The sequence below is a fragment of the Eutrigla gurnardus genome (genome assembly GCF_963514095.1).
Source record: "Eutrigla gurnardus genome assembly, chromosome: 6".
Taxonomy (NCBI): domain Eukaryota; kingdom Metazoa; phylum Chordata; class Actinopteri; order Perciformes; family Triglidae; genus Eutrigla; species Eutrigla gurnardus.
The window spans coordinates 24,830,188-24,855,427 of record NC_139920.1 but is presented as its reverse complement, the minus strand read 5'-3'; the positions used below and the strand labels follow the sequence as shown (position 1 = coordinate 24,855,427).

The following is a 25,240-nucleotide window of genomic DNA, read 5'->3' as shown; positions in this document are numbered from 1 at the left end:
ATATGAATGGGCGACTATGCGCATAATGACTTGATAGTTGTGATTTTTAAGCTGAAATCCCCAAATTGCACTTGTTCCAAGTTCCAAATGTTGTTTAAACAAACAAAACTCAGACTATATGGAAACTTCAGTAGACATTTCTGTAATTCCTTTTTGTCCAAAGGATTAACAAATCAATTAATCCTAGATGAATCAATAATGAATATAATAAGCCCTTATTGCTTGAATCATATCTATTTAGTTTCATGACATTTTTTAAAAAGACGTCTATCCTTAAACAATATCTGAAAGCATTAACAGCTAACCCGTCGTAGTCTTGTTATAAAAGTAGGTCTATATTAATTAGTGCTTTCTGTAGCTCATTTTTTGTAAATGGCAGTGTTTTAGACAGAAACAAATGAATAATATTGAATACTGGTCATGCAGGCCATACAGGAAATGCTGTAGAAGATGAGACAATTAAACCGAGTATGTGGAAATGTTCATCCATCAGTCCTGTTTGGCTTTTCTGGTGCCAAACAGCTGATTCTCAGATGTGTAAATCACAACATAAACCCCGGTTCTCTCACTTCTATGTAGATCCAAACACAGTCCCGCCTGCATTGTTTATCATACAACACAACCTTCATCGACAGTGGGAATACAGGGGGTGACACATTGGCAGGAGTCTCAGGGATACACTGGCCTTAATTGGGCAGATAAATATCACAGGCTGGGCTCCTTGGCCCTACAGCGCTGCTGCATACATCACCCTGAATGCGGAGTGACCACCAGCAGTGGGGTGCCGCCCGCCTCTCACAGCCCTGAAATTCATCTGGTGCCTAAAGTGCAATTAAAGAGCAGCGAGAAATGTCTTCCATCAGTCTGCTCCTTTGACTTGTAGCTGTATGAGGGGTCTTTGCAGGAGACTCCAGTGGTGAGCTTTATTTATAGAGCCGCGTGGCAGAGGGTGCATTATTAAAGACACAACAACCCGACAAATCAGATAAGAGACCCTCTCATTTAGAACGAACATTGCTCTTCTGTATCATTATTTGGACAATCACTGCTCTCGTCTAGAGCAACGCAGTAAACAAACGGCAAGAACTGACATCTGTATTCCGCAAAGTACAAGCTCAGGGTTTTTAATAATGAGGAATTTATTGAATAGTCATGACTTTGGCCTTTGCAAGCGCCCTCAGCGGGCTAGGAATTGCCCCGTATCACGTACGTGTTGTTTAGTCCAAATCTTCTCCTTCCAGCCCACGGGGGCAGATCAGGAAAAACGTAGTCAATAGTCGTGGGTGTGTGCAGGTGCAAATACCACACACACACACACACACACACACACCCTCTGAGAATCGCTAATCCTCTTCAGCACTTGAACCTTGAATTGTTTGGCAGTCAGTGCCATTTATCATGGACTTATATGATTCACCAATGAGGGAAATAAATCAGGAGAGAGAGATACAGGGGAAGAAAGAGTTTAACAAACAATGCATGAATGTGTGGTCCGACCCTCTTCCCACAACTCATTCTTCACAGTCAATTCATTGCTCTTCCGGAAATCGCAGGCTTCTTTTTCACCCAATGACACAATCAGCCATGCAATATTTATGTTTCAAGGTAATAGCTTCATGTTATTGCAATTGGGTTTCAATGAAGTAAAATACCTGAGATCGCAAATGCGAGTTAGTATTTTAAAGAGATGATTATTTTATCAAGTGATTAATTAGGTTACACTATATATTAAAATGTCCTTGATCTGGTGGGGTTGGACTATTGACCGACTTACAATAACAGTGGCACCAAAAGCCTTTTGTATGACAAACCGATGAGCAAAGAGTTAGTAAAGAGCAGATACTACCGCCCGCTGAGCCAGGCTCCTTCCTCATGACCGGGGTGTAGTATGCGTCTGTTAGCTGCCAACTGCTCTCTTCCCATTAATCACGACCTGCTCTCGAAAGTTTGAACTTTGACCTTTAGTGCCGCATCAAAGCTCAATGACAGATGGAGGAAGAGCTTTGTGTCATCACATCAGATCATCCATTTCACACACACACACACACACGGAAACACACATGGGCTGAGAGCACAGGGCTGAGTTGCACAGCGGATCACCCATAGCAACGGTCATGTGGTCACCGGTTGATATTTCGTTGTTGGAAAGCAACTTGCCCTCTGACAGTCTCAGTGTTTGACAATAAACTGTTTGAAATGAGCCTCGTCCGTGGCCGGGCCTATCAAAGATACTTTGTAGCCATGCAGCTAATTGGAAAAACCAGTGATCATCCTTGAAAGCGACAGCAGAGTGGCCCATGCAGAGGAACTTTGTTTATCATAAGCAAGATGCTGAGGCTGAAAGACACTGATTAGCATGAATAAATTAGGGAACTATTTCAATAAGTGGGTGAAAGCTTATCTTTGAATTACATGCCCAGTGCAGCTCTCCCATTGAAGATTAATTGCCTATCACAAGGTATTTCGAAAAGTTCATTTTCATCAATTGATTTCCCTTAATTCATGAATTCCCCAGAAGTGCATGAAATTGGTAACAAGCTCTCCATAATCAGGCTTTCTGCATCGTTAACTTCATTGGCAATTACTCATCATATGTATTGGTTGTGACAAGCGGAAGCATGTTATTTTTGCACCATTAGGTCATGACAGGAATATTATCATAATCTAATGGTTAATTACAAGTTGAACAAAACTGGTGTTCGTAGTTCCCTTGGATTTCTGCAAGGAGCTTGTTTCATGCTTGTGTTATATTGAAAAAGTATTTTTTTTTTATTGTTGAGCCTGATTAGCCTCATTATCTTCAAATAGAATTACCTACAGACAATTATTGAGACCAGTAAATACAACACATACAACAACAATGAAATAAATCAGTCAGATCCACTAAATAAGCAAGAACTTGGACATGGACCACCATAGTTAAAGCTCATGCAAGTTCTTATCGCCTTGTTTTTTTATATGGCCTGAAAAAACATTTCTACACAATATTTACAATCACTCACTCTCTGGGACTCCAAGTGTTTCTTAAGAAAGTTAACATTTACCAACTAGACCATATTAGCTGACTCCTATGATGCTATCAGATGATGGCTAGCTAGTTAACTAGCTATCTTATCCGTCTCCAGGGCTAGCTAGTTATCTAGTGAGTCCTCAGAACTCCTGCGTATTCTCTTCCCGCCAAAGTAGTCACCAGCGCTGGCCACAACTAGGCTCATTTTCTGTGACCAGCGTAATGTTAGCATGAAAGCATGGTGGAATTAGCAAGGTAGGTGGCTAACTAGCCAGTCAAATAAGTCAAATGTAATGACTGTAGTATCAACATTATCACGCTTATTGTGAAAGTCTAGGGAAGCACGTAACTATCGCGAGATAAGCAACAACTTCATTGGATCCTTTTTTTGTAACCAGTGTTGCATTAAGCAGGACATGATTAGCAAGATAGCTAATTAGCTTGATAATTCCACTATGCTTTCATGCTACACTGGTTACAGTAAATTATCCAGTGGGCCAGTGCTCTTACAGCTTAGCCTAGCCACGTTTCTCTCCATCTTAGTAATAATTTGTTCCTGATATGGTGCTGAACTCATGACAGCAAAGTTAGCAGAAGGCTATATTAATCAATAAGCACCATTTTACCAATATGTTTTGCAAAGTATTTGATAGCTATTCTTGCACCTACAACAAAGCAAGATGCTTTTTCCGAGGTGTAACTTTAGGCCGTTACTCTGAGCTGATTCATGTTTGCCTACTGTCTTTCCTTTGATTTACCTCCGGCTAACACCGTGATGTTGTCATGATGTCTGCTGTAAAAGGGTCTATATCACTCTGGAAACGTCTGTACATTGCAGGGGACATTTTGGATGCTTGAGGTAGAATTGTCCAATACCCTTTTTTCTTTCTCCAAAGCTATCATCACCTCACCAGTGTATTATTGCTACCACGGTATTGGGGTCATTTCTGTTTCAGTCGGACAGGAATTCTGCCTTGAAGCAAAAAAAAAAGAAAGTGGGCCATAAACCGAGAGTAGGATATAACTCCAGGGTTACAAGTAAAGTAATGGGCCTAGACTTTACTGTAAGAATGTATGCCAGGTGCATTTACAGTGATACAGTGAGGTGTGCTTATGGAGATTCAGCAACAAAAATAACAACTAGGTCACAACTAAAAAAAGAATAGAAAAAAAAGCTACTATAGAGGAATCCCAGGTTCAACACAGGAATTTACACCTTCACTATATTTTACATATGTTTATATGAAAAACACCAATCCTCCGATCTGTTGAAGTTGAAGCTGATGTAAAGTACATCATCATACATTCCCACTCTATCACACAGTATCATTGGACCCTCAGGCGAATTCCTGCAGTACATTAATAGGGTAAATCACTGGATTCATCATACATAATGATACCATTATGGAATATGTTCGTCAGCTAATGTGCACTTGCTGGGAATCTATTTGTGTCTTTAGCCGTTTGCTGTGTGCTATTACTCCTCACATCTCGATTCTTTATTAACCTACCTAGCATCTTAGCCACAAGGAGATCTTAGAATATGAAGAGATGTCAAAACCAGACAAGCAATAAGAGCTGATGAGGTTTTATGTCTTGGCCCTGCCATTCCAGCACTTAGTCCACCTCCTCTATTGCTGCTGGGCACAAATAAATGGAAAGAAAAAGAAAACATCCCGTTTTTTTTTCTCTGAACATCTTTATTGCTTTTTATTATTGGCGTATGGTTGTGTGTGTTTTTCCGTTGAAAATGACCGAGATTGATATGTTTAATAACTGTATGAGAGAGTAGCAGGTGATATTGGAAGTGAAGCTGGGCTGACATTCAAAGTTTATGGGCATGGAGTCAAGTACTGTATGTTCTTTATATGAAGGCACACTGCGAGGCACATTAGCTTGTATATTCAAAAAGTCATCCTCTCCTTCCGAATTAGGACTACATATACTTTTGTATATAGTACGTGGGCATAGTTTCGGACAGATACCCAATACTGGTATTGGTATTTGCATATTACATCTAAGTCAATTGAGGACTTTTTAATGGTGACAAAAAGTAATAAATAAGATGACTTTTGTCACGTGCAGTGAAAAAAGCCAATAATGACAGATTCCCCTTTCTACTTGGATTAACTTTTTCCAAAGTGAAGTACTACAAATTATCTGTGCCTGTCTTATGACACTGCAAATGGAGGTAATCCCTTTGAGAAATATAATCTGCCACTGTTTATGTTTAGTTTCCTTGTCTGACAACTAATTAACGGCCTGGAAGTTGGTTCTTTCTTGCTGCCTGCAGTGGGAAAGGGAATTGAAAGCCTTTAGGAATAGCTGTGTGGGAACTGTCTTATTACTGAGGTTTATGTTACGCCCTGCGAAAGCACGTATATTTTACAGGTATATATTATGATCCATCTGTATCGATGTCATCTAAACAGCCTGTGGTTTGTGGACGCTGGTAGGATGGAATTCCAAGAAACGATTCAAAGATCACCTCAGGATTTGTTCACTGTGTGAAAATTAAAACTTGCATCTGCCCCTAATCCAAATTCAAAGTGCTTCGTGTTGTTGATTAAGCGCAATCAGTCCTCTGATCTGTAAGCATCCGTGTTTCAATAAGACCATTACATCGTATTTTGTTTGTGCAGGAGATTCTCGGGGCAGTTGCAGCAGCTCCATCCACATCTACGTTGTGTATAGGATGATGGTGGACAAATGGAGGGCTTGAATTACAGAGAATGGAGCAAGAATTTCTCAACTTTTCTCTCCCTCCCTCTCAGCTCTCTATGACTCCTCTACCTCCTCGCCGCCAATACCGCCATCCATTACAACAAGTGGCCTGGGCTTCCCCTCGGTGCTCTAATTGGAAAGCTGGATGTGCAGTAGGTTTAGCCAGTAATGGGGTCCTGCAATTTGGTAGCAGAAGTCATTCTGGTGAGACTTGTCAGAATTCACAGAAGAGCTTAGTTCTGTGCATCCCACTTTGCAGCTCCAGAAGAAAAACCCCTGCATTTTAATAGTGCAGCTGTAAGCATTTCCGTAATTCAAGGTGGCGTCATTAGAGGTTTATTTATGCACCCGAGGTGTCTGCCGGGGGGGAGATGACGCCGCCCAGATCAGCTGTGGCAGCTCACTCTCGGCACCTCCTGCAGGGCTGGAGAAGGGGAAATTAGAGAGGAATGGGCAAACATGACAATCATGGCATCGTTACTGAATTAGTACCTAAAGAAAACAACACGCTGTGTGTATTCCGAGATGGGTTATAATGATCTGTTGTTCAACGGGCAGCACAGTGACGTCCGTCTCTGATGTGTCAAGAGGTGGAGGATCTGGAAAATGGATAATATAGGGCACTCAGTGAGATGCACCTTAGAAGAAAATGATGGTAATGGACTTTCAAGGTAATTTGGTGACCAGAAATAGGCAAGCGAGAATTCCTGCAACAATGTCTAAAAGGCCTTTCACAGCAGGGATGGAGATCCGTGAGAATAATTTGCACCTCAGACATGACCACTGTCTTTTTCTAACCGACAGGTCGCTTTTATTCACAAGCAGTAACCGATGATGTCACCACTTTGGCATTTTGGGATACATTATATATTTGTGGTTGAGAGTTAGATGAGAAGATCAATATCACTCCCATATCTCTCCAGCAAATATATGAAGCTACAGACAGTAGCCATTTAGCTCAGCTTACCCAAAAGACTGGAAACAGCTACCCTGTCCAACAGCAATAACGTCTGACTACCAGCACCTGTAAAAATCACTTCTTATCATGTTATATGTCATTCAGTTTAAACTGTAAAAAAAAGTTTAACTTACTAGAGTATAACCCCTCATAAAAAGGTAATTGTCATCTTTACTCTTGGGCTTTATGTGATGTATAGACGTTTAAAAGATGCTGGCAGACAAATGTTGTAACCATCGGACAGAGCCAGGCTAGCCGTTTCCTCCTAGTATTGATCTTCTCATCTGAATCTCCACCAGAATGTAAATCTCATCAAATTCGCTTTGGAACTATTCCTTTACAAAAAGGGGTTTGAAAAAAAATCAATAGTCTGTCATTATAAATTATATATTTAACAACGTTGAAAGCATATTGATAATCTTCTCTTGATATCACCGTAATAGCATTGCAGACCTTGTGCACTCAAAGCTGATTATCTTCAAAACTTCAACTGTGTCTAATGTCATTGAAAATATGCACTTGAAGCACAATACCAAACATTGATTGTAATGTACTTTATGAGGAACAGATGTCTATGAAAGATCCAAAGAGCAACATTACCATCGCTGTCTCTAGACTCGATTTCTTTCATCCAATCCAGTTGCATTTTCTCTTTTTCGTGTGTGAAATGCAGCACAGAAATCATCCTAGCCATTTGTTAAATGTGGTTAAATGCTGTGATTCTATATGCAAATTGTTCACATATTTACATCAAGTTCCTGCATCACAACAGCTTTAATGCTGTCAAGTAAGGTCATGGTAGAACTACCTTAAACCCAATCACTGTCATTGTCCTCACTACGAGGATAAGACTGTGACCTTTCTGCTGTGTTGAATCTTACATTGCCATTGTTGTATGTAAACTGGACTATTCCTACACACACATACACACATGCATATGAATAAGTGTGTGACATCAACAATTATAGTTCAGACAGAAATTACCCAGTAATACATTTCACCATTAGGGGGCCAGCACTGAAAGGTAAACAGTTTAACTTCTACAGCTTCTTGGAAACTTGATTATCTCACCGGTGGGTGTAGAATTTCAAATAGATTGAAGTTTCTATTTGCCAAATGGAAACAATCATCAAGTGTCCACCTCCAGCAACGATGTGAACCTTGTCTCGGCACTGTAACCCAGCAACGAGATTCTCACTTCTTCTTATAGGAAACATCATCTTTTTTCTCTCTCTCTTTTTTTAATTGAGCGACAAGAGATGGCAGAATCACGTTTTGTTCATTCAATAGTTGAATCCAGAGTCCCCCAGTCGCTCATTTACATAAAAATAAGTGCTTCAAATTGAAGAGTGAGCAGTACCTTGAGATTGAAGGACGCTTCTAGTAGAAACGTGCTAGTAATGTGGTATTGTTAGCACATAGTAATGCACTTAAGTGTTTTATTTTTGTTCTGTTTTAATTCAAACGTAAAAATATATTTGTGGTGACTCAAATAAATATGCAGAAGTAAATATCCGGACGGTTACCATGACACTTGTGTCCACATTGACACTTCAATGCGGCCTGTCTTGTCGGAGAGTGGTCAGATCCATTTCGTGGTCAAAGGAGTGGCTGTGAAACGTTCACTTCCTTTAGATTCTTTTCATTATTATTGTTTCTTACTCCTCCTTTTGTGCCGTATAAGGCTTGTTTTATTAAAGAAAACCCGCTTATAAAGCTCTGTTAATTCGCTGATAAACACATGCTCCTATAAATTCTTCACAATAAAAGTCCATAGTTCTTTCGTTTTTTTAAACGCCTGAATTTTGAAGTAGTAAAATCAGGAAATGTGTTTTCATCAGCAGTAAGTCAACACGACAGCCGTGCTCCAGGCCCGGTTTTTCCTCCTCTCTCCCCTTTGCTCTTTCTTGGGAGAGGAAAAGAGGGAAGATAATGTGAGACCTACTTTTGATAAATTGACTGGATTGAGCCCACATGCCGTCCACACCTCACTGAGACCCGGACTCATTGCGAGCCAAGACACCTCGGCCGCCTGCGGTCTGCCTGATCGGATCCCAATGCGAGCAAGATCCAATCTCAGTGAATCGCAGTGTAAAGACTTATAGCGTTAATGCTTCCTGGCATGATCGAATGACAAAAGTCGAATTGAAGTGTGAGCGCTTACTTCTGGAAGCAGTTCTGCCCCCATTTGTCTACAATTTGATTCTGTTGATCTTCTACTCAATTTCCAACATTTTTTTTTTTTGTTATCTCCTGATGGAGCACATACAGTAAAACAACTGAGCTATATGAGCTCCGGAGTGGAAAACCGAGGGCTCTTCATCTGAACCTTTGAAAACCTCTCAGTCCCTGCCAGGCACAGATAGGATCAGTAGACAACCCAACATTTTCAATTTTGTGCTATCAGACACTGAGGAGATGTGTCAACAGTGGGGTCCTACAGCAAGTAAACACAGAAGTCTGACAAGCAATAACCTAGATTCAACATTGCCTCGGGTCCTCTCCCACTGAAGGTCCGCCACTTTCATCTCATTTAGATCCAGATCTGTTGATCAAAAATGACGCCCATCGCCCCGCAAAACAGTGGAAAACGTCAATGATTTTCCAAGGCAGTCCCTCCTATCATCGAGTGCCGTGCCTGTGTTTGACTGGGTCAGTAAAGGCCGTGCTGACACCATTTATGTTTGTTTTTTTTTATTTTCGCACCACAGAAGTTCCAGTTATATTCAGTGTTGATGCTTCCAATGATAAACTACCTGTATTTGCTCTATACAGGTTACGGGGGAGTGTTTATGGACATATTGTTGATGAGTAGTGGTGCAGTAGTGCGTCCAGACCACAAATCATTATTTTCAGTATGGTTTATTTACTTTCACTCCATTGTACAACAACAGTAAAGTAAATCTTAATCCGGGCAAAGCATATGGTGGGAATGTTCATTATTCATGCTGCATGTTCTTCACCACAGCCCCCTGTATTGTTGCTCAGAATAGAGTGAAGAGGAGGGTTGGCTGCAGCTAAACTGGACCGAGGTCGATGACAAAAGGGACCACGTGACTCCAAAAAGTGTTGTGGGTCTAAAGAGGAACTCTGGAAATTGTTGAATCAACTTTCCTTTTGTTGGTTTTTCAGCAGGCATCAGGAGGGATCAGAGGGTCGAATTGTTGGAAGCCCCAGACGCCTGAGAAGCCATTACTGTATAGCACAGTCCACTGCAGAAAAGCTCCCTCTGAGATTCAAATCTTGCAGATTAAAATAGTGTCTCATAAGCCTGTACGTGTGTGTGTGTGTGTGTGTGTGTGTGTGTGCGCGCGCCCATGTGTCTGCATGTGTGCTCAGTTGAATATTTTTAAATGCCTTTGTGGGTGGCTGCATGTGTGTCTGTGTGTGTTTTACCGAAGCCTTTAACATCAAAGCTTGGAGCGGATTTAAGTGGCCAGAAACTTGTCAATTATGATTGTAAGTGATGTCCAGCAGGGAATGTTGATGAGCTGCCCTCGGTAGAAAAGGACTTTACTTTTCCCTCTAGAAAATATGCTTCCAAACCACCTAAAGCAGAGATCTTCAACAGGGGGTTCGGGACCTCTAGGGGGGTCCACAGAGTTACTGCAGGGGGTCCCCGAATTTTTCCTTCCAAAAAAAATGTAATGTGTCCAAAAATACACCTTAACATGAATACATCCTATATTAAGCAAATATAAATCTTCCTGTTTGAAAGCACCTATGTCGGCATGTCCTGCTAACTTAATAATACGAACAGATAAATACCGCGCCCATGACTGAAAACAAGGTTTTTGTCGGTTAACGATTGGGTCCAGAGTTTTGCTTCTTTCTGAATCACTTTGTTTCCTCATATTATGTCAAGTTCAGTGAGAAAATTATAATATCATAAGAAAATATTCGGTTCAGGGCAGAACAATGACTCTGTTGCTGATTTGGTTATTTAGCCTATTAGCTTGCCATTCTAACCAGCATGCTAGCCTGTGTGCTAAAACTGCAACAATGACCTGTTTTGGGTTAATTAACCCTAATGATCCTACATATCTCCCCAGATCCCAGTGGTGTTTGTTTTGTCATATCTCGCGGTTGCTTTCTTTCTGATTTTGTACCCACTATAAATGATCGTCTCGTGTAATGTTACATAAAGACGGTGTTGTTGGATGAGCCAGGGGTTGCAGATTTTAAATGCTGATCTTGTTTCTGTTTTGTTTTTTTTCCCTAGTCCCCCCCAAGATATATGACATTTCCTCTGACATCACGGTAAACGAGGGCAGCAATGTGTCGCTCATCTGTACAGCCAGCGGGAAACCGGAGCCAAGCATTTCCTGGAGACACATAACCCCATTAGGTGAGTTCACTTCACCTCTCACTACCCTATGCTAATGAATGGGTGGGTGGATAAATGGACAGACAGACGTATGGATGAATGAATTGAGAGAGGAAAGCATGGACAGGATCAATAGGTGATAGACTGAGGATGAATGAGGACTCGTGTTGCAGGTGAAGAGATGGAAATGGGAAGGGACGAAGAAATGAATATAGGATGGATTCGTGAAGGAAGGAGGGAGGGGGGATGGATGGATTTAATAATACATTCAGGTAAACATACAGTACCATGGAGACGGTGAGACCTGAGCATATATTAAACTCCTGCGTTGCCATCTAGCGCTGTATTTTTAGGACCACAAGCAATGACTGATTCATTGCTTTTCTGTCAATCAATTATAAAAGGGTTTCCACACACTGACCAACAGACTCGTCTTAGCTCTTAACACCTGCAGAGATGCATCGCAGCTGCAACGCAGCACAGCTGGGCCTGGTGAAGGCTACTACATTTTAAGATGTTCAAATCGCCTTCTGGTTTATATGACCTAAAAACTGCATGTAAACCCACTAAACCTCAGTTTAACCTTGGTGATGTCTAGATCTAAATTATCATCCTTATTATAATAAAAAACAGCTAAATAACAAATATATAACTAGGGGCGCAAGTCTAGCTAATGCAACCACATTCTGCCTTAGGCTCAACCTGGACAAACATATTTTTCAACATAGTTGCACTTGCATAAAGATGACATAGAATAAGTTGTTTGCAGTGAATTGAAATTGATCTTATTAAGTTCAAGTGCTAAAATATGCAATAAGTGTGTTTAGTGAAATGTGAAAGTATTCCTTTGACTCTGGGTTTGGTATTTCAGCCTTGTGCATACGTTTTCACAAGGATATGAAACACATATGGAACATGGTCAGAAGACATGGAACTAGCCACTTCATCAGTCTTTACTAATACATCTATGAGCAAGCTGAATAGCTGAACAGCTGAGTCTGCTGCCAGTATGCCAGCTGTTGGAGACTATCAGTGACCCTATCTGCAGGACCTCAGCAGGTTTTTACTCCAAGTAATGAATTCAGGAATTAAACATATCTCCTAAAACTGCCCTACAGCTCACTTCTATTCCTTTCCATGTTGCAAAGACACTCTTTAAATAGTTAACGCACAACAAAAGATACACGAAGTCGCTGGAGGTACTCGTGAATGTTTTACCAGAGCACATTTTGCCATAAAATCAAACATGCATGATGTGTATAAAAAATGCAGCTCTCATCTATGCAGGGGGGGCTCCGATTTGCTTTGGCATTTTGAGGTGCATTAACAAAGTTTTTTTTTGTTGATTATCATTATAATTTATTTAGGTGCCTCCTAGTGAGAGCACACATACACAATTTAGTGCTTTGAATACTGAATCCTCCCTTTGAAAACTCATTCCAAATCATTTAACTGTTGCTGCAAAGCCCCCACCTAGCCACTTCTAGTCCTCCCTCATTTTCATATTAATGGATTAGAGCATGCTGTGCTTATCTGATAGCTGTGAGGATGACTACATTTATCTTATAGCTGTCAAATCCTCCTCTCTGGTGTGCTTACCCTGATTGCGTTAGGGGAGTTTTCAGAAGATGATCAAAAGAGCCATCCTCAGAGTCCGAGTGGCAGTCACTCATTCTACTTTGAAGTGTCCACACTTTGAAGTGTGGAAGAAATGATATGCTGGTCAAATGAAAGGCCCCGGGACGAAATGTAATCACAGACTGTCTCCCAGCACATCAGAAAGGAAGCCATTTGCCACGGGATCTTTGAGTCGCTATTGTAAGTAAGGGCGATTTGTCCAAAGGACGTGGTACAACTGAAAGGTTGTAATAGGCTAATTACCTAGCGATGGAATTCCATTAAATCTGTTGGATATGCAGAACAGTCTGCTCCAACCGGTGCACAGGCAGCCTGAATGCTCAGTAACAGTTATGAATGACCCATCAGATTAAAGCAGACCAGCAACCGCCAACTCAACTACCAAACTAGCAAAAGAATAAAAGTTGCTTTCCAAGATTTAGGAAAAATGCAATTATTTGCAGACAGAAAGTAATCGTATTTTTAAAAATCCAACAAAACTTTCCATTATTTTGGGGGTGGGATGGAAATGATCATAATGGCTATCATGATGTCATTCCATATTTGTTTTGGAAATTGATTTGTGGCCAACTAGAGTTTGGAGACTGTTCGTTCAATATTCATACTTTTTTTTCTTCAGTAAAGGTTTATGAGGATTTACTTTTTCTGCAATGTACATGCCATGAAGAAATATATTGCTAATACAGAAAATAAAAGCAAATATCACAGTCAAACACGATTAAAATGTTCAGCGAACTTGAAAATGACATCTTGGTTTTTCATCTCTTTCATTTTTTGGTTTGTTTTTAAATACTGTGTTTTGTTGATTTGTTTTTACTACATTGCAGCTCTCAGTAGATCGATAGAAGGATCTCCTTGTAAAAAAGAAGTTAATCATTTAAACAGTATATAAACATGGGGAGCTGTGTTGTCAGGGTTAATAGCTGCAGATAGGGTCTCCCGAGACAAAGTGGTCCCAGGGGAGGTTCCAGACTAAGAGGGATTCACACGTGGTCAGATATCATTAAGACTAGTGCATATAAGATCAATACAAGGATTTTATGAATCGATATTGGATCTTTCAATCAAATATAGATATGAATATATACTTTTCTTTTTAAACCCAGCCTTAGCAGCCAGGCCTGGGCTCGTGGGGAATGGCCAGGCCCGAAAAATCATCATGAAGCTGCCACCCTATGGGCCCACCACCCCTCCGGGACAGGCACAGGGGTTAGCTGCTGTGAGAGTTGGGTGTATCCAACCATGAGTTTTTATCATGAATGGTATTATTACGAGATGATATCGTGACTCCTCCAGCACCAAATTTGGTTGGAGCAATCGCTTTCATTGACATGAGTCCAAGCAGGTGAAGTAGCTGTAGAGAAACAAACATTCTATCTGCCAGCCCCACTCTCTTCAACCCAGCCATTTTGGGGTGGAGGTGGGGATTTTATTTCACCGTGGATAGTTCTGCTGCAGCAGTCAGTGAAGTTTGACAGGATGATAAATTGCCCTGACTGACTGTCAAGTTCCTATTCCCACTCCGACTGTTTTGTGTTTGCATTTTTTTCCCCTCTTCTCCCGTTCCTGCCAACCAGCAAACTGCCAGCTAATAATAAACTTTGCGCCTCCACTGAAGTGTAGCCATAAACTGTTTATCGAGATGATAATTTGGCTCAGTATGTGTGCGTATAAAGTCAACGAATAGTTTTCCGTCGGTAGAGATGGGTGCGCCTGGAACACACAGATCATCTTTGTTGACACGCTACGAGGAGAAGAAACAGTGCCGCCATATGTCTGGAGCTCAATTGGCTGAAAGAAGCATCGCTGTTTTGTGGAACAGTTTAATTAGCCGTGTCAAAATCGTGCTGGCAGCGAAGTCCTCCGGAGTTTGGGGGTGATTGCTGTGTGATAAGGTCGCTCATGACTGGAAAGCCCGCTAGAGTCCCCCCTATCAGCTGGCGAAATCTGAGTGTGCAAAGTGAATGTTTCATGCTCTCACTACCCTTATTAACTGCTGCTGATGTGCCCTTGAGCGAGGACTCTACCCCCAACTGTTAATGAGTTAATGGCGAGCTGCCAAGTTTGCGTGTATCAATGCGATCATCTTGGACCCCGCAGCCCCTCCCCCAGGATTCTGATGTTCTCAACTTGTGTGTTGACAGAAAAGCTGAGGCTACGGTGGTGAAACTCATCCATTCATTCAGTCATTATTCATTTAGCTTGTGACACCACTACTTACTTTTCTCCTGAAGCTCACAGTAGCGTGGGTGACATGTCAGCCTTTCAGGGTATTGCTTACGCAGGAGGACTGTGCTGTGTTCCCTCACCACTCTTCAGGTCAACGGGAGGAGGGGGAAATAGCCTTCGACACAGTCGGTTCCTCAGGTTCGGTTGGCTCGATGGCGGGGTAAAATTGCTTTGATAAGCTCTTTCAATTGAGATTTGAATCCATGGGATGGAAGTGTGACCTTTGAAAAGGCTGACTAGAATACTAGAATACATATTTGATTGTTTCCTGTGATAGGACTCAGCCAGGACACATTTTTCTGTCTATTTCTGATCTGCGAATCGTGTACTTCAGGCTTATGTTCACTCAGACGAAAACAAGAATAACCCAACGAGGTTTATTTGTCTTTACGTGAATAAATAAGTTTATTACACCTCACATTTGACGTCAAGGTATCCATGGACACCATCATACTGAAAAACTTCAAGGAACATTCGGTTCACTCAACTTAAAACAATGTTTGAATCCTTGATCTCAACTATGGGAGTCAGAAATAAAAAAAAGGAAAAAGAATCAACCAATAAAAACTAATTAATGCAGATTAATTAACCTTAATAACCACCAAATGTAATCAACGCACAATATATGATTCCTAATGAGAAAATGATACCCCTTTTGGCTCACAATCACTTTACAGATGTAAATATAGATTTTATTGAGATTGAACTCTTGAAGTTAAATCCACTCTAAGCTGTCTGTAACTGGTAAGGAGGGGGAAGGCTTAATAGTTTCTTGATATTTGTTTAACCGAAATCTTTGTCGTTCTTCTCAAACTTTCTTTAACTACAGCGAATCAAGTACAGAATCTCTACATACTGTCATTTAAAAATTACAAATATTTTGCCTTTTGATTCAGGTGCACAAGGCACATCTTCCCGTAAACATCCCCCAGGAACCAGACAGAAGTATACCTTTAACTACAGTATGTGTCCAAAGCTGGAATCCACGTGACTCGCTTGGTCCTGAACTAAGTGGCAAGTGTGTAAGTGCAGCAGCTCAGTCAGTTTCAATGTGAACGGTGCAAAGAATTATTCAAACTCCATAGCTGTTATGAGACGCTGAGTCAGGTTCTGCTGGTCTGTTCACCGGGAGTTCCTCATTCAGCGCCGCATTCCTTCTCTCATAGTTTGCACTGAACCGATGTGCAGTTTAAGGGCTGACACTTGAGCACGCTTTAAACACGATGGGAGGTGAAAGATAAAGAGTTAAGCACTGCATTTAAAATTTGAGATATTAACAGCAGGGGCCGTGTCTAACACGTCCCCATTCAGCTGTTGAGCTGAGTATTGAGAAACTAAAGAGGTGCTCAATGGGCACATGCTCTATTGGAGTGCGGGTAACATGATGAAAAGTAGAGCATTTTTTAACTAAAATGCAAAATTGAGTTGCTGCCACTCCACACATATTTAATGGCAGCTGGAGATGATTTCCTGCCAGGCAGCAATTTTACATATTTTTTTTTTCTCGTGAACACCCACCGCACTTTTGAAGGAGATTCCTCTAGATGCTTAAGTAGGAGCATTAATATAGCTACAAATAATGATTTGCTATTTCAGGAAATAGTGGAGAAATGTCTACCTGAGCAGAGAATCAGGTCACTCTCCCTCTGTGTGAGTTGTATTTGTAGCTTTGCTTTTCTGACACGGCATGCTTCCAGCACATGTTCATCCGTTGCTCGGCTCTATATTCATACAGCCTGAAAACTGAATGTATGTTTCGTATTTATCACCTGAAAAATACATGAACTATTTTTTGATTGTTTGACCCTTGGACGTCACACGACCTCAGAATGACGTCAGATTATGTTCTTGTCTTTCAAAAGTAATTCAAAACATTACATCATCGAGGTGCAAGACCACAAATAAGGGAGGCATCAGATGGTTTTTTTTATGCTCTTTGTACAAGTGCTTTGTATCTGGTTTTGTTCCGTTCTCATTGCAATTCATCAAAGCCACTCATTCTGAAACAGACAAAGTGAAATGTGGTTAAATATGATCTCACACACTTACTGCAGTGTGTTGAGTCTTCATGCATTAGCCAGGCTCGACAGATTGATTCAATTCCACACGCTGTGGCAGCAACCAAGACAGTTAATTAAACAATGAGCACAGTTGAGCCCTGGTATAGAACTTTCGGTTCAGTTGTTACACACTACAATGATACACATAATATACATGTGTGTGTATATACATGCATGTTTTAAGTAAGCTAATACAATCTATGGTATGTTGACTGTAATCATTCAATTTACGCTTCATTAAATCAACTGTTTATGTATGCATCAATTCAAATGCACTAAAGTAATAAAACATGTTGCTGCAATGTTTTCCTCAGTCACACTAATTAAGAGCTTTACTCTGTGCTTATTGCAGTACGACTCTCAGGTTTGTCTCATATGTTTTAATCACAATCACAGTCGCGGATCTCTCGACCTCAATCTCAAAGTCCAGCACCTGAAATGGTGTTTCCCCGCCTGCAGTGCATTTGGCTAAATATGTCAGCACAGAGAGTAACAGTGAGGTAATCCTACGGGTCACTAAGGTGGCAGCGCATGCAATCAGACATGACTTCAGGCTCTTTCGGCCCATTTCCACTCTCACGCATCCAGGCGGCCTCGGATTGACAGCCATGCAGCGGGATAGGGGTTACAGTGTGTAGCAAGGCCGACTAACAGCCACATCGTGTGATTCTACCCCTAGTTCTGGCCCACACCTTGAGTTGGGGCCAGGAGGCAGCAACACATAATGTAGCAGCGTGGGTTGTTCTCCATTTTCAGGAGTTAAAAGGATAAATTGATGTAGAAAATGCTGCTCTATGCTATAATGGATTCTTCAGCGATGCCTGCCCTATCTGCGTATTGCAGCCCTGAAGGAAGTGTACTCACAGTTCCCCTACACAATGTGGGAAATTGCTTACTGCAACGGGACTTAGTGAGAATTGGCGCTGAATGTGAAATTAACCTCGCTATGATTTCTTTTAATTTGCTTGGAGTGACATCTCCCTCAGGTGAGAAGAGCTGCTGTAACTCATTCAAATATCTGTCAGGATATACTCACACACAAGGTCTGTTGGTGCTTTTACATCACTAACATCAACAGTGGATTCTCTTCCATCTTTTATTCCTCGTATGTTGCATAACGCTGTGTTTGTTTCTACTTCCTTTAATGTCAAGGTTGAGCATTCAACATATAATGTCCTATATGGGCCTATATCAAGGATGCATTTCTTGTTTAATGGCTTCTATGACCTTTGCAAAGCCCCCGTCCTGCTGGAATCGATAGGAATACTATTTGCAGCTCGGGTCGGATGATGCAACCAAATATATTGGCTTTCATTTATCAAGAAAGACTGCAGTCTAATTAGATTTTACAAAAGGACATTCGTCCATTTGTTTAGGAATTATCTGTCTTTGTGGATTTGTTCAAACAGGAGAGCGTAGACCAGATCTGCTCATGAAATCAGGAAATGTGACAGTATTAAACCTGCAACACAATACATCTTGCATTAGTTGTCATACTTAAAGCACATTTAATACTTCAGTTAAGATGTGTCATAAATTGAATAAATACAAAATGAGCAAACTCACATTTATTCACACTGCACATTTCTAAATATATATGTTGAGGTCAATAAAACGACCCCTGTAGCATCGTTACTGCCACATTGGTCTAAATGTAAACTCACATTCAGTTCTATACTTGTTCTTCCCCTGAGTTTCCTAAGCCCAAACTGTCATAATGTCAATTCTTTTGGCCTCCATTCTGGGTTTTGTTGTAACTTTTCTTCTTCTTATCCCACAAAATGTATTCAAGTACAACTTGTGCTATGGGGATCATCTTTTGAATGCCTTTATTACAGTTTAGGATTCCTTACGTGGTGTGAAGATTAATTTGGCAGTAAGGCATAGAAACAGGGAGTAAGCCGTATCTCTCCATTATCTCTCCAGTGATAATCAAAATTGCTCAGTTGAGAGACAAATGGTAATGGTTTTAATGGTTTAATCATTTAGCTCTTCAACCTTTCCGCACTCACCAGTGGGACTAAAGGCTGCGTGAACTATCATTAGCATGATTCTCTGCTGTACATTAGCAGTTCTGGAGGATTCTTCTCTGTTGAACAGACGAAGGCATGCTACATGCATTTACCTACATTCTTTCATGTGTGAGCAGCAGAAACACATCCATGCACAGCTCAGAAAAAGTGCATGAAAAACAATGTTGGGTTCACAATAAGAAGGGAGACGTGGGATGTAATGGCACAATAAAAGCCTGATAATGTTAACTGCCATTTTGTGGGCTCGCCAAATTGAAACAATCATGTTGCTGTTACATCTCCCACCATACTCCGTTCATTTGAGCTCATCCTGGAGACTTGATTAATCTTTGACCATGCCAGCGATGTCATTAGAAGGTATTCTCGCAGTGAATCATCAGCACGACGCTCCGCCATTCCCAACGCGTTTGTGAGCGCTTGCGAGCCGTAATATTTAGCTCTATCAGTGTAATTGGAAGCCTACATGCCTCCTGTGGATAACACCAAAGGGTACTTTTGAATGTGGGAGTCATTATTACTCACACCTGTTTCCTGGCTGTGCCACATTGGGCCCTCGCATTCATAGTGTATGAAATGTGCAAGCGAGCAGACATTTTGACGAGCGGGAAAACCGCAGGAAGGGGCGATAATTCTAATAGTGGCTGAAATCTATTAAGAAATGCAAATTTAAGGCGGTGGTGTTGTGTGTGCAGGCTTAGTGGAAAGGCACCTCAAAAGAAGTCCTCATTAATTTAATTAATTATGCTTGAGCTTTAACTGACATATATAGAAAATGCCTGACATGAAAAGGGTATCTACCATCGCTAAAAGGCACAGTCAGCTTTTCTAATCCGCTAGCTGTCTATTCTGTGTGTGTGCGTGGGAAAAAGAATCTGGAGTTCACACACAGTAATGAACTCTGTAAATGGGAAACAAACTGGTTCGGCCCGAGACTCACAACACGATTCCAGCCAATCGGCAACATGGTGCGTTCACGCTCGTGCAGGGGAACGGGGGGAAATGCCATGAATATATAAGGAGAAAGGCAGCGGGAGCAAGAGATGGAGATGGATATTTGTTTTGGTTGTTTCTTTTTCAGAAATCATTGAATCCAGCTTGAAGGCACAACCAGTTAAAGTGTTTCATCTGGATATAGACTTCATGCTGTAAATGATCCCCAGTTGTTTCTTTGCTCTTCAGTGTATCTTTCATCTGTTCTGCATCCTCAATGTTCAGTCGTACAGAACTCAGTTGGTGAGTTGTATTTGTATTGAATCAAATGTTGAGTTCTCAATTTGGAGCAAGTTAGCTGGAGGCACCATAGATTCAGCCAGAGAAGCTGTTTTATATCATGTGGTCAACCAAGCATAGGCAACCCATTTCATACCCACTCTCTTCTCATGAAAGCTACACTTGTTAGAGAACTCACTTTAATTTTCATCTGTAGAGTGCTGCAGGGACAAAGTATTTTTTTTTCTTTTTTTTTTTTCTGGCCAATCCTAGTTTGGTTCACTTGACAAAATGAGATACTGCCAATGGATTTTGGATTGTTGCAGAAAGTAAGCTCTGTGGCAAACCCAAGTAGATCGCAATCGTTCACCAATTTCAGAATGTTTGAATCAGTGTGAAGTATGAATGCAGTTGGCAGAAGTAAAAAATCTGGACTCATCTACCCACTTCTTTGCAAACGCCTTAAAGGCTTCAAAATTCACAAAAGGGACATATTTTTTTTATCATAGAGCAAAACGTGAACATCTTTTTACAGTTCACCACAGACCTTATTTCAGCCATCTAACCAAAAACCCATTCAAAAAATCCATTTATAAAAAGTGATCTTATAGATGTGTGTTTATGGCCATATATAAGCATTTCCCTGCAGGTTATTTCCCCTGATTTATAGGTGTAAAAACAGTCCTATCTGACTGTGTTATTTGCCAGTCCCATAATGAGGGTGTGACAGTAATAGGCCCACATGCGTGTCTGTTTGCTTCCCAGTTGGGATCACATCATGCATTGGCAACAGTCACCTTTCCATGTTTCAATTGAACAATGAAAGATAATAATATACACGTCAGAAGCATTAAAGCTCTGGATACGCTGCTGTCAGCAAGCATGATTCAATTTCTCCCTGGGGGTCCACGTAGTGTACGATTGCCAAAATTGTCCAATCAACAAGTTACCTTTCAGTCTGTAGAACTGTTTACACTCAGGGATCGTCTGTTTAAAGTCAGTGTGAACAGGAACTGGAGCAGAGATCAAATGCAATGATGGACCTTTGGACCAAATGGACAGAACTAAAGGTGCAAACGCAGCTTTAGTTTGCATTCTAAGGTTGTGTAGTTTTATGTCTCGTTGCCACAAAACACAACAAAAATCTGTTTTAAACGAAATTAAATCAACGATTTCAGTAATTTGGTCTCAGACTTCATTCAAAAGGGCATGATTACGCAGAGAAAAATGCTTTAAGCCACCGGGGGGGAAAAGAATGATTTCATGTCTCGGGTGCCATAGAACTTGACATTAGTACGGGCGGCAGCAGACCGACCGCCTTGAAGAAAACAACTTCAAACCAAATTGAATCAGGCAGTATCAGGTGAAACAGATTTGTCTAGTAGAGTGAAGTTGCGTTCTGCTGGCAAGAATAACATTTCCACTTTGGATTTTGGGCAATGTCAGGAGATTTCACGACAGGTGTTATTACTTCATTAATATATATCTGTCTGATGGCTAGAGATATTCCATCAATCAAAATAAATAACCATACAAGCTAGTGTGGGTGATATTATGGGTAAAAAACCTGTTAAACCTAGTGCAGACTCTGCCTTAACAGCATTAAAATGTGCCGCACCACCATCTTATAGAACATGACTCATATTTCATCCATAAATTACATTTTTATGATATGTTTATTGTTTTTTTTCCCCCTCCTAATGTGTGTTTCACCAGAATGTGATAGATTTGGTGCTTTCCCTGTGTAAACCACTGCATTTGATTCATCCATAAATGGCACAGGAAGAACGAGGCATACTTGGCCTCATAGGTCACTGCTTTTGATTTCATTGCCCTAGTAAAGACACAAGTGCACACAGTGGATTTCCACATCCTGCGTATCATAATTCCCCATTATAGTGAAATACACTAGAGCTGTGCACTAAGGGCAGTGTATAGGTCAACCATGTTAACTGCTTGGTGTGTGTGTGTGTGTGGGGGGGACACTGAGGCTGTAGTTCTTTTATAATCCATAACCGGTCAAACATAGTGTATTTATATAGCAGCAGACGTCACAAAGTGCTTCACAATAAAACATGAAAGCAACCAACATACTGTATAACCCTGCTGTGTGGGTTCTGCGATTCGTGGCATCGATTATCGTGTGCAGTAAACAAGGTAGACACAGTGGAACCACTAATGGTTCACTAAAATCCATAAAAGCTGTGTTTGCAATATTAAGACATTCATTAAAATGAATAATTCTATTTTTTTGTTTTTGTTTGAGTGGACGTGTGTCCCTCTGACAAACAGACCAGTTACTGTGCATGTAAACATCCTGCAGTAATTGAACACGTGTATTTTAATTGTGATAATTTAGTGGCTACATGTGTAAAGCACAGCTATGAAACAGTCGGATGTTTGAGGGAATCAGTAGGTGTAGCAGGTCGGGTATCATGACTAAATGATGCGGATTTGCCTGAACCAGATGTAATCTGAAATGTGCTCCCATCTGCCTACATTATAATCTGCTGTATGTTGATACTGATGATGTTAGTCATGGGTTGAGCAAACCAAGGCCGTTCGCTCTGTCATTATCAAAGGGACAATTTAGGGCTAATCAATAAATGACAGATGATAAATAAAACTATTTTGTTTTTCTATTAAACAATGTTATATCTCTCGATTACAACCAACGATTTGATTCCACAGTATTTCTTAACCTAAACAGATTTCCAAATCACAAAGTACAATGAGTTATATATACTGTAGTATATAGTATTTCTAAGTGGCACTGAAAGACAACTTCCCCATATAGAGAAACGCATTCTTTTTCACAGTTCTGAGGAGGGGTGTGGTGTCTTTTATCAGGAGTAGAGGTGCTGGCTGTGGCTCCAGCCTGTCTTAGCCGGAGACCTACTTATTCAGTGAAACAGATAATATCCAGTGCCCGTGGATGTCATAGCTTTAATTCGAGGCCTATTACTGGGGCCAAATGTCCCTGCAGGGCCAACGAAGCTACAGGAAGAACAATTCACACATCAGCCTAACTGTTTAAGTTGAATATATCGCCAGTGTGTTTAATGTGGATTAGGGTTTAGTGCCGCTCCGTACAGTCAAGTAACACTAACTCTAATAACTCACTAACTAACATCTCATATCTCCATCCAGTGCTCTCTTACTAATCTCCTGCTTGTGAAAATATACCAAGGTCAAATGTACCATCATGATTCATAAAAGTATAGGTGTGCCATCACATAGGTGAAGTCATGGAAACAAGGTAGAGAATGTATGTGATTTCACCTTGTTATCAAAGTCTGCATTTATGCGTTATTTTTAAAGTCCAACTTGCTTTACTGACGCATTCTCTACTTCACCCCCTAGCCCCATCAGCGGGATTAAGTTATAAAAAAAACAAACAAACGAGAAAATGCTTCTTCACTGGTGCGAAGCCTAGCCATGAGCCATGCACCGCAAAAAATAGAGCCCTTTGTGTTATTTTTCCATCCCTGTACTCTCTTGGCATATTAACGGTTCTGTTTTTCAGAGACATCCGGTTGCCTGTTTACGGATCAACATTTTTTTCTTCCCCTTGCTATTGTTTGTCTAGCCACCAATATCTTTGCCAGCACTCTTGGACTCCATTGTTGTGTGAGAAGAGACGGGGAAAGCTTATTATCGACAATGCCTTCAGTTTCAAGTTTTTTGACATAGTATCTAGTAGATAAAAAGCTCCCATGGTTGCAGAATAAAGACGTGGCGATATATAAGAATTCAGTGCACTTTTAGGGGAGATTGACAGCACAGAATGGAGGTGTTTCCACTCCTGAAGCATGGATTGTCTTGATTCCGGCTACTCTTTTATGAGTTATTGCTGAGTCAGTGTCGGGTCTCGGCTGCTTTTCTGAAAAATGTGTTGAGCTCAGTTTATGTTCGCTCGTACTCTTCTGTTTGATCCCGGATGCCTCCACGCATCTTCCATCCCGAACCGGCATTACCACCCAGAAAAAGGTGTGTATAAATAGATTTCACACCGAGCACCACTTGGTTTGAAATTAATTCTGGTCAGGGAAAGAAATCTACCACACTCTTTCTCATCCACATACACAGCACTGCCTGCTGAGATCCTGTGAACATTTATTATACAAACACAAAATGGTTTTCTTTATTAGTGAACTCCATTCAGTATCCATCCCTCCATCCATCACAGTTTGGTTATTGGCTGCCGTTACTTTGACTTCCTCAGCTACAGTATATTACTAATTATCCTCTCTGAAATATAGACACCATACTTTACCTAATTAATGCTTCTTTCCAAGTTTCAGTTTCAGTATTTACCACAGTATTAAGCACTACAGCATCGTATTTTACTGTTTCTTGTCGATTGAAGCGGCGGATACGCCATTCATGGTGCTCTTCTGCTACTGCCTGTGGCACTATTGGCTAACTAAAAAGTACTGACATGTGCATTGAGCCATCAAATCGGTCTGTGTTCCAGGAAGTAGCTCTAACTGCACGGCGTGGAGTCTAGCATATGATGAGTGGATGACTGGGAATGCACCATTATTTCATTTCCTGCCACCATATCAATATAAATGGATCAATGCACTGCTAATCCTCTGCTATTTAGAATGCAAGGAGGGTAACCAGGAGTTCAGCGCAACACTTAATCACATTGCATCTTCTGCTCATGCTTAAACTTTGACGCTGTTTATTCAAAAGGCTTTCCACACACACTAACCGACGGCTACAGAAAGCCTAGAGTCACACACACACACACACACACACACACACACACCCTGTATATGCTGAATATGTGTTTGTGTGCTGTTTGTATTCTTTGTAGACACAGTGCAAGTACTTTGCCTCCATTTTTCTATTTCCAGCCAGGAGGTATGACAGTGGTGAATATCTTAACATCACCGGCATCACAAGGGACCAGGCTGGAGACTACGAATGCAGCGCTTTAAATGACATCGCCTCTCCCGACACCAAAACAGTAAAAGTCACAGTCAACTGTAAGTATATCTCTTTCTTCTTCCTCGCTCCCCCCGCCACACCCCAGCCTTGCAG

The 25,240-nt window shown here is 41.0% G+C and overlaps 1 protein-coding gene across 2 annotated transcripts in view; it reads left to right on the top strand.

The window, feature by feature from the left end:
• The window catches only part of negr1 (neuronal growth regulator 1), a 378,181-nt gene that overhangs the window by 302,060 nt on the left and 50,881 nt on the right, over positions 1-25,240 (top strand). For both annotated transcript variants that reach the window (XM_084010805.1, XM_084010806.1), the window contains 2 exons: positions 10,915-11,040; positions 25,054-25,185. In XM_084010805.1, the coding sequence (XP_083866931.1) occupies positions 10,915-11,040; positions 25,054-25,185 (258 nt within the window). The remainder of the gene's footprint in view (positions 1-10,914; positions 11,041-25,053; positions 25,186-25,240) is intronic.